This window comes from Xiphias gladius, chromosome 5, assembly GCF_016859285.1.
Source record: "Xiphias gladius isolate SHS-SW01 ecotype Sanya breed wild chromosome 5, ASM1685928v1, whole genome shotgun sequence".
Classification (NCBI taxonomy): Eukaryota; Metazoa; Chordata; class Actinopteri; order Istiophoriformes; family Xiphiidae; genus Xiphias; species Xiphias gladius.
In genome coordinates this window covers 13,668,605-13,683,604 of record NC_053404.1, presented here as the reverse complement: position 1 = coordinate 13,683,604, position 15,000 = coordinate 13,668,605, and the positions used below count along the sequence as shown (strand labels likewise).

Here is a 15,000-nt window from a genome sequence, read left to right as displayed (position 1 = left end):
TCTCTAAGCAAATAATCGGCTAGAGTCCACTGGTCTACACCTATTAGGGGCAATTTCACTCAACAGTCATTAGCAACAGCTTCAAAGCTGCCTAATTATTACAATAACCAGATTCAAACCTTTTTTTTTTATAATAGTGCATATTTATCAGGGGTGGATTAGCGCAGCATGCTTTTATATAAATCTTCATCAGACATGCATTCACACAAGGAAACTGTTGATTCGTAAGCTGCTGAACACCTCCACTGAAACAGTTTCTGAATAAAATATCAATACCAGTTATCAAGAGAAAGGAGGGCAACAGCCAGTCACTACCTTTTCTATTTTTACCAGCTAATGTGGGGGATTGACTTTACACCCTTTTCCACACTAACTTGTGTCTACTGCCATCCCATTAAACCTTAAAATAAATATAGTCTAGAGGTCACTACTTGTTTAAGTTTTTGCCCATTTTCCCTACAGCCATTAATAAAGTTCCAAGTGTTCATCTTTCTTTCTTTTCAACTAATTTTATGCCTATATTTCTTAGGCATTTCTGCACAGTGCCCACCTATTGACAACGGCAAATCCTCCAACCTACTTCTTTATAATGCTTGATGCGGTTAAGGTAACCCACAAGTCCAACAAAAATCCTCATTGCTGTTCTATAAATCTGTCACACTCTTCTCTCTCTCAGTCTGTCCCCTGTCCCCCACACACATGTGAACGGTTTGGCAGTCAATTATATCCCCTCACCTTCAAAAAGCCTCCCTCCCTCACTGCATGGTAGACAGTAGGGACCTGTATCTTTATCTGATCTTTATCCTTTCTCAGCAGCAGGAATGGTGGAGTTGTCAGCTCAATCCTTCAGTTAACCTCCCTGAAACCCAAAACCTGCCACAGCTGCATGTTGAGAGCAGCGTGGACTAGTTTAATGCAAAACACAGTCTTATCATAAATGTTAATTAGTCAGTCAAGTTGAAAACTACAGGAAGCCAATCTACACGTGTGAGAGAAGCTATGAGAGATTTCCAACTGAAAAATTGAAAATATTCATGGAGAAAGACGAATGCTTGATGAAAACAGATCAATAGCGTATGAAATGAAAAAAGGACAAACAAAGCCTCATGGAAATCTTATTATACACGACTTTTAAAATATACAGTAACTTCACTCGACTCTTATCCAGCTCGCTTCCCTCTTGAGCCACCTAACCTTATCTGCTGGGATCAATACACAAGCTTAACGGGAGCAGTCTTCTTGATATAAAACCGGGACACAAACATCAAATGGTTGTCTTGATCTGCATTCTCTTTTAATCCCCCCTCTTTTAAACATGCTTGAGAGACATGACTTTAGCGACATATGGAATGACTCAGTCTCAAGGTCTCTGCAGCATCACAGTTCATCCTCTACCTGGATTGGGAAGAGCAAGATAGAGTTTTGATTACTTCTGGCAAGTCAGTCTAGCGATCCTTTGAAGGAAGAGCAAGATCAATCCCTCTCCTATCGTTCCGATTTATCCATCTTAATCCTTCCTCTCTCTCTGCCCGCCTCTCTCCCTAAGTACCCGTCTCTTGAGGAGATCCAGTTTATCATTGCTCAGAGCCTCTCTCAGGGTGCTGAAGAAGCCGTGATAGTGTGCTGTGTTGTGGATCATGAGCAGGACTCCGGCCAGCAGTTCGTTGGTCACCAGCAGGTGGTGCAGGTACGCCCTCTGGTGGTTCTCACAGCAGTAGCAGCCACACCCCTCCACCAGGGGCCTGAAGTCATCCCGGTACCTGGATAGAAGTTCAAAGTAAGCTTAAGTGGAATTCATGAACAGGCATCCTAAATGTAAATTAAGTGTTCAAGAAATACATGAAAGCAAAGATTCTGCAAGCACTGCTGCTTATAAAACCCTTTGTGATTTTACAAAACCTGCCACAAACCTTTTGTCTTTAAGATTGATCTCAAAGGATGTCATCTGTGTTTGATCATCAAGATTAAGATCTCCGCTCTGTTGTGTCTCCCCTGCTGTGTCCCTCTCATCATCGTTGAGCTCCAGCACTGCAACAACATATGTACATCTCATTAATCCCAGCAAACCACAAACTATTCACATCATATTCTCATCCTTTAGCAGAAAATAAGCCCCTATATACAGAACTGCGGCACTCTGTCAGCCCGGCAGCAAGAATCAAATGCCAACGCATACTGTAGCTTGACCCCTATTAAACACTGCTGTGTTCTATATTCTCTCCACCATCATAATATAATTACTTAGTGACTATGTTCTCACTACCAAAGCCTGTCTTACACAGATGGTGGTTCACTGCAAATTGACTTCACTTAATCTAATGAGAATGGAGAAAAGTAACTAGAGCTGATGAAGGGTCGTCTTTTGACAAACCAAGCTGTCAGGCCAGTTATAGACAAAGGGGATATGAGTAAGATGAAAAAGAGAGGGAAGGGGGAAACAGAAAAAGGAAGAAAGTAGTCCATAACGATGCAAGTGATTTAACATGGAAATTAAAAGGCAACAATAAGACAAAATGGGTTTAGCGGAAACTGAGTTCAGTGAAGCAGGCAGCAACAAAGTGTATAAACAAAGCATAAAGAGGAAATTTTTATCGCGGGGGGCGGTATGAAGCTTCAGGATGGGGTGATAATCATTAGAATAAAAGGGACAAAATGAGGCTTGACCAGTGCAGATAAGATATAAAGGAGGGAGAAGTAACTTGTGCTGAAGAGCAACTCGGCCATAAAAAGGCAGAGGAGGAACTACAGAAACCGACGTTGACTAGAAAGTGTTTTAACTTTGAAAGCTACTTTGCAAAACTATGAAACAGATAATTGTAACCCTTAATTGTATGCCTTTTAGACATATTATTAATCATTGTCTAAAAAAAACAAAAAACAAAAACAAAAAACAAACAAACAAAACAATAAATAAAAAAAACAACAACAACATTTTGGATACGGCACTCAGTGCTTGGACATCTAAAGCCTCCGTTGAAAACATATTCACAAACAAAATGTGGTCTTATTTCATCTTCAACTTTCTTGTGTATTTGAATTCATTAGCTATATAATATATTAATCTTTAATTAAATACATTTAATATGTGATTTGAAGATAGCTTAACCAGCTCAAATGATCTCAATTTCATCAGGGTCAGAGACTATAGAGACGACGCATACCGCTACTCTGCTAAGCTAGGTTAATTAGCTTTTAGCAGGAGTAATTTATTGGGTGTTGCTTTTTTTCTCTATTATGATTATATTTTGCTACTGCCTTATTTATGCGGCATAACAAACTCAATTACTAAGATCTTGGAGGATCAAAACTGATTTTTCAACAAAGGGGAAAAGTAGAAAAATTGGCTTTAGCTGAGGCTGTCTTTCCCGCTAGCCATACCTAGCCGGAGTGCAGTCACTGCAGTTTGGTTTTTACCTGTTTTCTAGTTCTTACAAATATGACATGCAGTTTTTCCTCCAAAATTTGCATTTCTATAGCATAATAATTTCTGTATGGTTAAACAAATGTCACAAGGTCAGATTCAATTTTGTCAAAATAAACAGTTACCGTGTTTTAAGCTCTGTAGGGTAGAATCGTTGGATGAAGTGCAGTAAGGGGAGAAAAGAAAGACTGAATGTTGAAGAGAAGAAGTTTTAAAAATGGAGAAAGGAAGAGGGTGATGCAGGAAAACTTGGGAAGGGTGAGAAGGAAGGAAGGAGAGGAGTGAATTAGTATATGGTCTGCCATGTCAAAAAGGACCTTAACTTGGAAGTGTCGGTGTCGACTCCCCCACCATCACCCTACCCTTCCCACCCCCCCAAGGGGCTTTGTAATTGGCTGAAAGGGGAATTAGAATTTCTCTTTAGGTTTGACACCATCACTGCTTTCACCTCCACTGAACTCCACTATGCTCCCTGTGCAAAATCGATTAGTGCTCTCTGACAATTGAAGCTTCACTGTCTGTCAGACCAGTTTAATGCGACTTTTTAATGAAGCACAAAGGTCTACAGTGGGCTGAGTCGGTGCATTTCCCACAGCTCTTGTTATAACACTTCTTTAGCTTTCCACTTGGACAACAATCCTAACAACAGGCCCAGACTTAATTGTTAACTTATAGGAGCTGCTATATACACAACTGATTTCATTTCACCAGCTGAATTTCTCCACACCCAATTATTTCAACTTACCTGGGGCTAGATAATACACATCAGCCCCTATACACAAACAAACACACACATAATTTTACTAATCTGATTTTGATGCAAAATCAATCCCTCATCTGCTGGGCGATATGTATCACCACATGCACACACAGAAACACACTTTGTTCCTTTAATTGTGTGAAAAGTGGCTCACACAGCAGTCAGACTTTGCCTTTTTGCTCACCAAATCGAAAGCAGATGAAGGGTTGTTTTATTTACTGAGGACACTCTGCTTCACAGAGGTTCTTACGCTGAATCATTTAAGTCTGATTAAAGATGGTGTAATAAGAGAAAATCTCTACTTTGAGATGAATGCCCCTTTACATTTGTATATGAACCTGGAACATTAACTCTGTAAGCATTTTCAACTCAACATCACAGGCCCCTCCTACAGAAATGAACATAGGCCCACTAGCCTAATTATTTTGCATCTCTAATAGTCTGCTGAGTCCTTTTGTCAGTTAACCACGACTCTGTATGATTAAAAACATTAAAGTAGTGTCTCCTCCTGGCTTTGTAACATGCATACCGTGCTCATGACATTTCAGCGTATTTACACCGAGAAATCTTTTCTCATTGCTTTGTCCATAACTCTTTTATGCACAGAAACAATGCTAGGCAAACGATCACGGTAAGAGGAATCATATTTCCAACCCCATTTACATTTCATTCGGGTTTCATTATTATTTGGCGAGAGAGACCACCTAAACAAATTCCCAAATTATACAATGACATGTTAGTTTGCCCTAGGTACATTTTGCAAGCTCATTAAGAGAAATGCCACTGTTTTCCATCTTTTTCGGATATTCCCTTCATCACACTTGTGTTTAATACAGTCATTTTGTGGTTTTGGGCGAGGTTGCTTTACCTTAAAAGGTCATTTGGTTTGACAAGAGAAAAATTGTGAAAATATGAAATTAAGTGCTGTCAAATTTCAAAATGTTCTTTTAGCCCCTTTCCCCTTTTAACATTTGTAATTAAACCTGTGTGTGCTTTGACTTAAATGCAACGTGTCTGAAAATAGAATGACAGCACCATAGGTTGGCGCCTAAGAGTCTGTATGCATTTTTAAACAGAAGAGGCTAGAATACAAGAGAAGACAATGAATATGAAATGATTAACAATAAAATGCTTATTTATTGTTAATAATTTTTATGAAGGAGTTTTAATTAATGGAATTTGTTGCTGAGGAACCACATAAATAAATTGATACAATACCTGTAACCGTACCACAACAGCCAATTAAGTTAAACTTTCTTTCATTCATTTAGTTTTGCTTTGTCTGGCATATTTATTTACCTCCTAAATGACGTAACTTGAAATAAAAACGTAATAAAACTACTCTTCAGTAAAGCTATTCACCACACCTGCAGGGGGCGCTCTACCTGCGCACTCTAGGTCCAGGGAGATGTCGAAGCTGAAGCAAAGAGCACAGCCTCGCTCCGTCACCTGGAACGGGAAGAAACTATCAAATAGGTCAACACCAGCCTCCACGCAGGCCAGCACCTCATCCGGTCGTCCTACACCCTGCAGCAGTCTAAAAGTCCCGCACAAACACAGTCAACAAACACACACAAAAACAGAAGAAACAGCACAGCACTGAATTAATAATTAAAGAAATCATAAACATTAAGGTAACACACACAAAAATCTACAACATATTATTGCTAGACAAGAAACATACACATACAGCAGCAGCCTCTCTCTTCTCTGTAACAACATGTGCAGCCTTGTGTGTTTATGCTTTCGCTCTTCTTTCGGTTTCAGTTAACTAGTTCCCTCTGACTGTATGCAGGCGTAAAGGTCAAGCCCAATTTGGCATTCGATGAGGACTCCACTCAACTTTCCAGTACGAAGCAGCTTCTTTTAACATCCAGAACAACCAGCGGGGACGGTGTCCCACGGTATTCGAGATGAGCCTGTTCACAAGCAAACTTAGCAAAGCTCACAGGGAGCTCCTGGATACAGACTACCACTCCTCACAGGTAATTTCGCTCTAACTCAGAGCCACAACCAGAGCTCGTCCATCACCTCCAGGACAGAATTGCTCTTGTGGAACAATGTCAAGGGAAGAAGCTCTGAAAGGGTGATTTAGTTGGGAGAACCAACAAATTCTTGGGTGAGTTTATCAATGTGCCTTTAAAGGGGACTATATTTTGTGAGTGTAATCATTCTAGTTAGAAACAATAGGACTGTTTGCAATGTTTTCCGGCTTTCTCCCACAGTCAAGGTTAGGTTAATTGGCGACTCTAAAATCCCTTTAGGTGTGAATGTGAGCATAAATGGTTGTTTGTCTCTAAGTGTCAGCCCTGTGCTAGACTGGTGACCTGTCCAGGGTGTACCCCGCCTCTTACCCAATGTCAGCTAGGACTGGTTCCAGATGATACTAGAACCAGAGAATGGTTGGGGTTTTTTTCTTGAAAAATTACAATGATTAACTGATTATCAAAATAGCTGCATCTTAACTTTCTGTTGAATGACTAATTCTTTCAGCTCTAATTCCATTAATAATGTAAAATGGAAGAAAGCAACCATCCCTAATCTTTTGTCAGAGGTTTCACAATTGGCAAATAAATAATTTATAATTTCTATGTGTGATTTCAGAGTTTTAATCTTAAAACAAGATTATGTCATGCTCTCCTTACTGTCAGTTATCTGACACACTCACAGGGGAAAATACCTGTCTCCACCAAGAATTCTTTAAACACGATGCTTTCCAGTCAATATTGTGATTTTTTTTTTTTGTTTTTTTTAAATTTAAGAGGTGTTTACATTACACTGTTAGAGAAATGTAAACTAAACATTGGGTAGCTGCTTTTCTCTGTTTTATATCACTGTAAATTTAAAATTTTCGGGTGCTGGACTTTTTGCGTACAAAACAAGACATTAGAAGTGATCACACTGAACTCTGGGACACTCTGATTGGACATGTTCTAATGTTATAGACCAAACAAAAATCAAGGAAATAATACTTTAAATATGGTGATGGACATTTTTATTAAAAGGAGAGAATGACTGATCATTAATCGACACATCTCTGTCAATACGAAGAAAACTGCACTCCTTAGTATAGACTTATAAAAACGCTTCCAGGTCATCAGGGTTGAAAGTTGGATCACTGGATATCTTTGCTAGATTTAAATATGTTCCAACATTGACTATTCATGTATCTGCAATAGTTAGATCTAAGTGAGGTTTAGATTTTTAATGTAAACTTGGTTTTTATCCCATATTGTTGTGTTCAGGTTGTAGTTAAAGCCAGTGCCTGTTTTTTTTTTTTTTTTTGCATAAATACAAGGCAAACCTTTCTGTTACACTTTTCTAATATATGTCAAGATAATGAATAAGAGAGCAACACAGAGGGGAGTGTTTTTTTTTCCAGTACTCTTTTTTTGTTTGGTTCTAGTTGATTGACTGTCCTTAATGACTACTTTTCAATTAAACACTGGAGGACAGTGTATGATTAGTTTGAAAAAAATTCCATTACAACAGTAATCAATACACACTTTTCTCATGCAAGCATGAGGAGCGCTGACCTGGGTTTGTCCTCAGGCAGCTCTTTGGTCACAGCGGTGATGAGCTGGGTCCTCAGGGCCTGTTCCATGGAGCCCGTCTGGAGGCCGTCCAGGCAGAATCCTGCCACTGGCCTCTTGGCTGTCTCCCTGGCCGAGCGCACCCTCTCCTCCAGGATGTCTCCTCCCTCCACAACGCCAAACACCTTCACTCCCTTTAACTCCTGGCAATGATAGACAGGTCTGTGATTAAACTGCTGACAGACAAAAATCCCGCTAGGTAGAAAGAACAGCAAGAAATAGAAGGAGAAAGAGGAAACGTTTCCGCTGAAACCCAACTTATCATATGTGTTAAACAGATTAGGACTCCATTTTCTAACCACACATAGGGCATGACGAGGTTTGCAGGGGCAAATTAAAATTTTCCTCAAGTGCAAAAAAATAAAAAGTTTTATTATTGCCAGAGGCTATCTGGATTTTGATGACTAGACATGACGTTGACTGTACTCGGCAGAAAACAAGCAACTCACTCAATACAATGTTGATGTCAACAATTTTGCTGCAGTACACTGTCAGTTCTGTTTGCTTAACATCATTCTACATTTTACATTTATTGTCCCAGGGGGATATTCAGTTTATAGCTTAGCAATAAAAAAAACCCCACAGAGAAGCAGATAAATGCAGCATTTAGCAAAGACATACAGGTAAGACACAGAATCACATAAAATATGTTAAAAAATACACAAAACTCTGGCACTTGCAGACTGATGCAAACAAAAAATGAATGAAGCTGTGGTTCACCTTGGACTAGAGCAATATAGTTAAAAATATATTATCTCCTATGAAGGGTAGCTGAGTGAAGGTGTCATATGTATTAGTCATGACAATTCCCCATCTCCTGTACCTCTTCATATGAATCCTTCCCACTCTGATCTCTCTATCATGAAATGAAGTAGCGCTACATTGCATTTAAATGAAAGAAACAGGTGATTTCATAAGTCATGCCTGATGCTGAGCCCTGACACACCTGCTTATAATGTATGTACCTACTAATAATGTGTTCCTGCTAATCTCACGTTGTTTGCAGCCATAGCACAGCTGAACAGCAGCCCCTGCGACAACAAAATTGCCAAACATAAATCCTTGTCTTGTGTATTCATGCCATGCATCTCTGATTCACAAAAATAGAGTATACAGAGCAAGAGAACGGCAGTCTTTGTTTAGTAACTTTCCAATGTGCGTGTACCTGTGAATTTTGGTGCACCAGAAGACACTCGTCCAAGTGGGCAAGAGTTCGATCCACAGACTTTCGAACCCGTTTGCGAGAGGTGTTCTGCCACGTCTCTCCGTCTGCCATGCTCTGGTACCAGTCCGGCTGCACAGTCTTCTGGAGAGCCATGAACTTTGCCACAGTCAGCTCTATCCGACCACCGCTGCCCCAAACTGACACTGTCTAATAACAAACGAGAGAGGACATTTTCACTTGAAAACACACTTGATTGAAAACAACAGCTTTTATGATGCTTCAGTTATGCGGTCAGTAAATATACTGTGGTGCAACATGGAAAAGTTAATATTAATGAATTTTTTCACTCCTATTATTATTCTTTGTCTTACTTCAATTTGGGGAATAATCATGCTTTAAGTTTTGTTACGACAGTTCCTATCATTTGGGGGGTTGGGAGGATGTGATCAGTGGGTATAATATTGCCAAGATGTCAGTTAGTTAGCTGTGTACTACTAATTTAGCCCTGTGTTTTTAGACTATATTATATTTTGCAAAATTGTCACAAAAAGTATGCCGAATCAGCTAATAGCAGTTCCTGTTTGAAATGTAGCCATGGATGTACAGACAACTATCACTGGATTACTTGTATACGGAAGAAAACTTAAAAATGTGACAATCCTTAGTCAGGTTCTGGTGTTATAAGGAGAGCCTTTTTCTCTGTTATTTCTAAACTGATTTACGGACATTGATTCACGATGGACATTGGAGATAATGATATCCTCGGACAGTGTAAATCATACCTAATCTTATTCTTTCTTCCTTATTTGAGAAGAGTTATGCGAGAAGATCAATACCAAACTCACAGCAGCCAGTTAGCTTAGCACAAAGACTGGACATAGGAGAAAACAGCTAGCCTGGCTCAGTCCAAAGGTAACAAAATCCACCTGCCAGCACCTATAAAGCTCACTAGCTTATATGTTGTATTTTGTTTCTTTAATCTGTACAAAACAAAACATGAAAGCAATGAAGTTGTGGTTTTATGGGGTATTATGTGCCAAACTATTTTTTGGACAGGAGTAGTGACTCTCTGCTGGTTGCCGGTCAAGAAATAGCCATGACCCCCTGTAAAAACCACAACTTCTTTCTCACTTCAGTTTTGTAAACAAATAAAATATAACATGTTAATTAGAGACCTTCAGAGTGCTGGATGGAGGATTTTGTTAGATTTTGTTACCTGGCTAGCTGTTTCCCCCTGTTTCTAGTCTTTATGCTAAGCAACAGTAAGTTAACTGGCTCCAGCTATGAGAGTGGTATCAATCTTCTGACCTAACTCTCGGCAAAATAAAAACAAATAAGTGGAAGCCTAAAATGTTGAACTATTCCTTTAAGCAAAAAACCTAATCCTACCTTGTTAGTAGTATAACCTGTCGGGAAGGGGGCCGCAGGGTCGTGAAGCGAGCAGTACAATAAAGTATCATGAAGACCTGCAAAGAACAAAACCCAAAATCAATGTATATCACTCACAGATAACAAAACCTGACAAAGAGTTCCAGTCAGCGAAGGCCAAACACAAAACAAAGTGACGGAGCGAGACGTTTCATTACTACATGGTAATGTGATGACTAAGTCTGGAAAGAGGAATGAGGTGTAGCCTTATCATCAAACCCAGCCGCGGCAGAAGATCAAAAGGTGAGAAAACAAAAGGCTTAATAGTAGCAAACGCTGTTATCATTTCTAGTTATTCAATCACTACCCTCCACTTTTGGGACTTTAGAGACAGCACTGTAGTAATCCCCTGACAGTTTACAACAAATGACGCTACGGTGATTACATTTCTAATTTCAAATTTGGTTGCCTGAGGCAGGGTAAAGCTTAGCACCACAGCTACTGTTGTACTGCAAAGCCAAATGAGGTCACTCTGCTGGAGCAATTATATAAATATTAGTCAGAACAGCACTACTTTTTAGTCAGGCTCATGGAGCTAATCAGCTTTTCAAAATTGAACTCAACATACTGTATATTTAGAAGCACGCATGTAAGTTAGCTCCATGCATCATGCACACGTGACATTTACATTAATCAACTAGTCACACCAATACAGGATTTTGAGCCTGGCAGAGGTTCCTCTGATGTGGTTGTTATTTGAAAATGACTAATACAGAGGGTTAAATGACAACCACAGTGGAGCAGAACAGTAACAAAATTAATTCAAAATAGTTAAACAACCCATCCCTTTCCTCCTTTAAAGCATCCAAATCTTTGCTTTGGAGATGAGGTGTTCAGATCAAATTTTACTTGTTGTTTTGACAGCGGGAAAGCCAGATGTGTATTAAATGATTACCAAAGGTATTTCAGTCAAAGGATGGTTAGAATCTGAACACAGCACATTTTAAAATTAATTTTTTTCAGCAGACACATATTGACTAGTCCATTAAAGGAGAGAGAAACAAGACAACCCTGAGAAAGATATTTATACTCAAAGTGCTGTTTCCATGGTCAAAAAGGAACTTCCAATCACAACACAGAAATCTGTTAATATGCCATACTTTTTTAAAAATAGCATTTCAGCACTGAGTGGTTACTGTTGTCATATGATATACTGTATTTTGCTACTTGACATACAGCATCATGTTCATAGTGTGGAAGCATTTATAAGTTTTTTCAGGTTTCAATTGACTGAGTTATAAATAATTTCCATAGCTGGTCCAGTGTTTTGTAACAAATGAAGGAAAACGTTTAACACACTTATGTATATTTTTGATTATGCCTACTTAGTTTGGTGCCTTTATTAAATGGCCTTAAATAAAGTTATACTGCATTCATATCAATACAACCCTTCATGATTTTCAGTTAGTTAAAAAGCTTCTAATTCTTAATCAATACTGAATATACACAGGAATAGCACTGGGTGTCATCATAATTTGTCTAATCAATGCTGTTTAGTCTGCTTAACAAACGTATCAACTCCACTCCTGTCTCCTCCTGATTACTCTGTGGAGAGAGGAAGAGGAAAATACGTTTTACCAAAAAAAAAAAAAAAAATTAACTTAACTAAAGTACCTGCAAACTTCCTGAATCCATCCTTAAACTCCTCCAACACCTCTTGGTGCTCTGCTCTAGAGGGAAAAGTGATGAGGATGCAAGTTAGATTTCAGAAAGAGTTTAGTGTGTGTGTGTGTGTGTGTGTGTGTGTGTGTGTCGAGTTCTACCTACATATTGGACAGGGTGACCTGAGTGACAGAGGGGAGGTTGCTCAGGGTGTGTAGTGTGTCCTGGGTGAGGTGGGGGACTGTGCCAAAGTGTGTGTACAGCACACACCCCGGGATCTCCAAGGAGTGCTGTCCCGTCCTGCCGAGCCCCTTCAGGACACCCAGCCGACTTCTCTCCTGAACCACCCGGGACAGCTCCAGCTTCATCCTGCTGCCAGCCATACGAGTAGCTGCTGTTGAAATTAGTCACTAAAATGACGACACGACAATGTCTAACCGTCCTTTGTAATTGTAATGTCGCTTGAATGACAGTGATACCGGTGAGCTAACGTTAGCTACAAAGAGATTGTAGTAAAACAGGACGTGAATTAGCCACGTAGCTAACTAGCCTTCCACTCACGTGTTACGACTTTATGCAAGCGTTTGCCGGCTTGAGATGTTTACTGCTCGTAAATGACAAAATTTAAGAACACCTACGCATTCACAGCTGTGTTGGTTTGGTTGGTTCTAATGATATACTTTTTTTTTTTTTTTTTTTTTAAATTTAAGAGCATCTTTCTTTCGCTTACCATCAAAACTCACTGCACGACAGGAACTACAAGCGGAAATATGTCGTCCTCACCGGCCGCAGGGGCACATAGAAAACTGCAAAATGCGTCGTGCAACCTTTTTTTAAAAATAAAATATTCATAATTTTAAAAGTGTTTCTGTTGGATTATTTTAAATCTTTATTTCATATTTTCTCACCATATGAACATAGTTTTTGGCTCATTTATGGAGGAGAACACAGTTGCTATGGTTACCGGAGACAAACAACGTCTATTGGGACACGTAGTCCTGAAATGCTTCGTTTGTGCGACAATTAACCAAGAAAGATGGTTAATTTACTACATTACCCAAAATCCTATGTGGCCCCAAGCGATGGCGGTTATGTGTATAGCTCTTGCGTTTTGCCAGGGCTCGTTGTAATGACTTCTGAAACACTTTTTGTTGATATACGTTTTTTGTTTACGGTTGGCGTATATTGTTGGTAAAAGATACTGTAATGATAGTTGGGACCACATTACAGTAGCCGAGGTAAAAGTTTTTTAAATAAACAGATGATGACATTCCCAGGTCATAATCCTCACCTGTTTAGGTGGAGGAGCCTCGGCAAGAGTAAAACATCTGCAGACAAGGTAAGTTTAGTCTTCGTATTTATGTTAAACAGAGAGGTCGACACAGATATTAAATTGTGGCTGCCTATTCTAGATATTAATTCCAAGGTGTTCCCCTCAACACTTTCTCTTATCTAAAGGGAAAACATAAAAAAATTTCAGTCTATTTTCATTTTTTAGGACTTTTCCCCAGGATTATCAAATTCCCTAGTGTGATTAAACATAATTGTAAAAAGGGCCATATTGGATTTATGAATGAAGAAGAAGCACATCACTGTTAATGCTATGTATGGACTCATGGCTTGTGTCAGGGGACAGTTTAGAAATGTCATACAGAAGGCCTCTCTTAGATAATTACATGCCTGCAGCCTGAGATAGTGATAGCTGAATCGTTGCTAGTAAAGCACTACCCTCTGGATATCTCGGAAATGATTTTGAAGTAATCTACTGATTTAAGGCAATGGTTATGCTTTGCCGGGAAATAATTCGCATACATCAGGCATTGGCTCAGCCCTCAATTTTCACACCACTCCTGCAGTTCAAGGTCTCTGTGAGCTTGCCCAGGCATTTTCAAGCAGGCAAAGGTGACCATGGGACCAGCATTTACATGGGCCTCGCAGTCTCGCCTACAAACAGCATCAACTAAACTTGAAATTATTTTTCTTTCAATAACAGATGCATGTTAAGAATGGTGTATTTATCAGTGGAGGAAGGTGAGAAGAACTTGTGTGTTGGTGCAGCTGTGTGTATATACAGACATGGCTGAAAGGGTTGGTGCCCTTCCAATAAAAAAAAGAAAAAACACAATTACACTCGGAAATAAACGGAAATTGAAAAAAGTTATTGGCATCAAATTTTTGCGATTCCAAAATAGAAAAGACAGGTAGCTTTTGGTTTTAAATGTAACATATTTTAAATGATACATGCCCTTAATCTAATATTTTGTATAAGATCATTTTGAGACAATCACAGCCATAAAATTCTTTCTCTAGCTCTTAATGAGACAGCAAAACTTCTAGGCTGGTAGTTTGGCACACTCTTCTTGAGTAAACTGCCCCAGTTCTCTCAGGCTGATGGGTACCTTCTCCCAACTGCGAGTTTCAGCTCTTTCCATAGATGTTCAAATTGGATTAAGATTGGGAGTCATAACAGGCCACTTCAGAAAGGTCAAGTGTTTTCTTCTCACCCGTTCTTTTAGATGTATGTTTTTGGTCATTAAACTGTTGGAGGAGCCATGACTGACTGTGAATGAGACAGAGCTCTGTGGCACTGGGCAGTATGTTTCCAGAATTTCACTGCTGTGGTCAAAGGAACATCAAGCTGCTTGGAAATGGTCTTGAAGCATTTACCTCGACCTTGATTGGAAAATATTTTCTTCCTTATCTCCTCAGAAAACTCTCTCCTTTCCTTTCTACTGTCCATGTTCAGTGTGGTGCCCATGATAACAAATAGCACCTTAAGGACTTTTCTCCATTTAAATCGTAATGAATGATTATAAGATTGGAAGACTGATTATGAGATTGAAGATACTAATACTAATTGAAAACAATAGTCTGCCTGAAATATAACTACAATCCACTTATTTATGGCCACTAAGCCTCTCTACCAATCATTTTGTCCAGGCCATTTTAGGAGATGTTTGTAGAATAAGCAAGAATTCAGCTCTTTTCCTAGCTTCTTTGTTTTAATCTATGGCAAACCAAAGGCATGCAG

The 15,000-nt window shown here is 39.3% G+C and overlaps 1 protein-coding gene across 13 annotated transcripts in view; it reads right to left on the bottom strand.

Moving 5' to 3' along the window:
* Positions 1–12,923, bottom strand: part of qtrt2 (queuine tRNA-ribosyltransferase accessory subunit 2) — a 21,999-nt gene extending 9,076 nt beyond the window's left edge. For 2 of the 13 annotated variants that reach the window (XR_005707455.1, XR_005707456.1), the window contains exons 1-9: positions 12,608–12,623; positions 12,135–12,363; positions 11,982–12,037; positions 10,329–10,405; positions 8,940–9,146; positions 7,718–7,917; positions 5,549–5,718; positions 1,911–2,028; positions 736–1,760 (exon numbers count right to left, since the gene is read on the bottom strand). Coding sequence is in view for 11 of the 13 variants with exons in the window: in XM_040126749.1 (XP_039982683.1) it covers positions 1,508–1,760; positions 1,911–2,028; positions 5,549–5,718; positions 7,718–7,917; positions 8,940–9,146; positions 10,329–10,405; positions 11,982–12,037; positions 12,135–12,363; positions 12,608–12,611 (1,314 nt within the window). In the remaining 2 variants the exon portion in view is untranslated. The other 11 variants (XM_040126750.1, XM_040126752.1, XM_040126756.1 and 8 more) reach the window with 11 other exon arrangements.
* Positions 12,924–15,000: the final 2,077 nt, after the last annotated feature.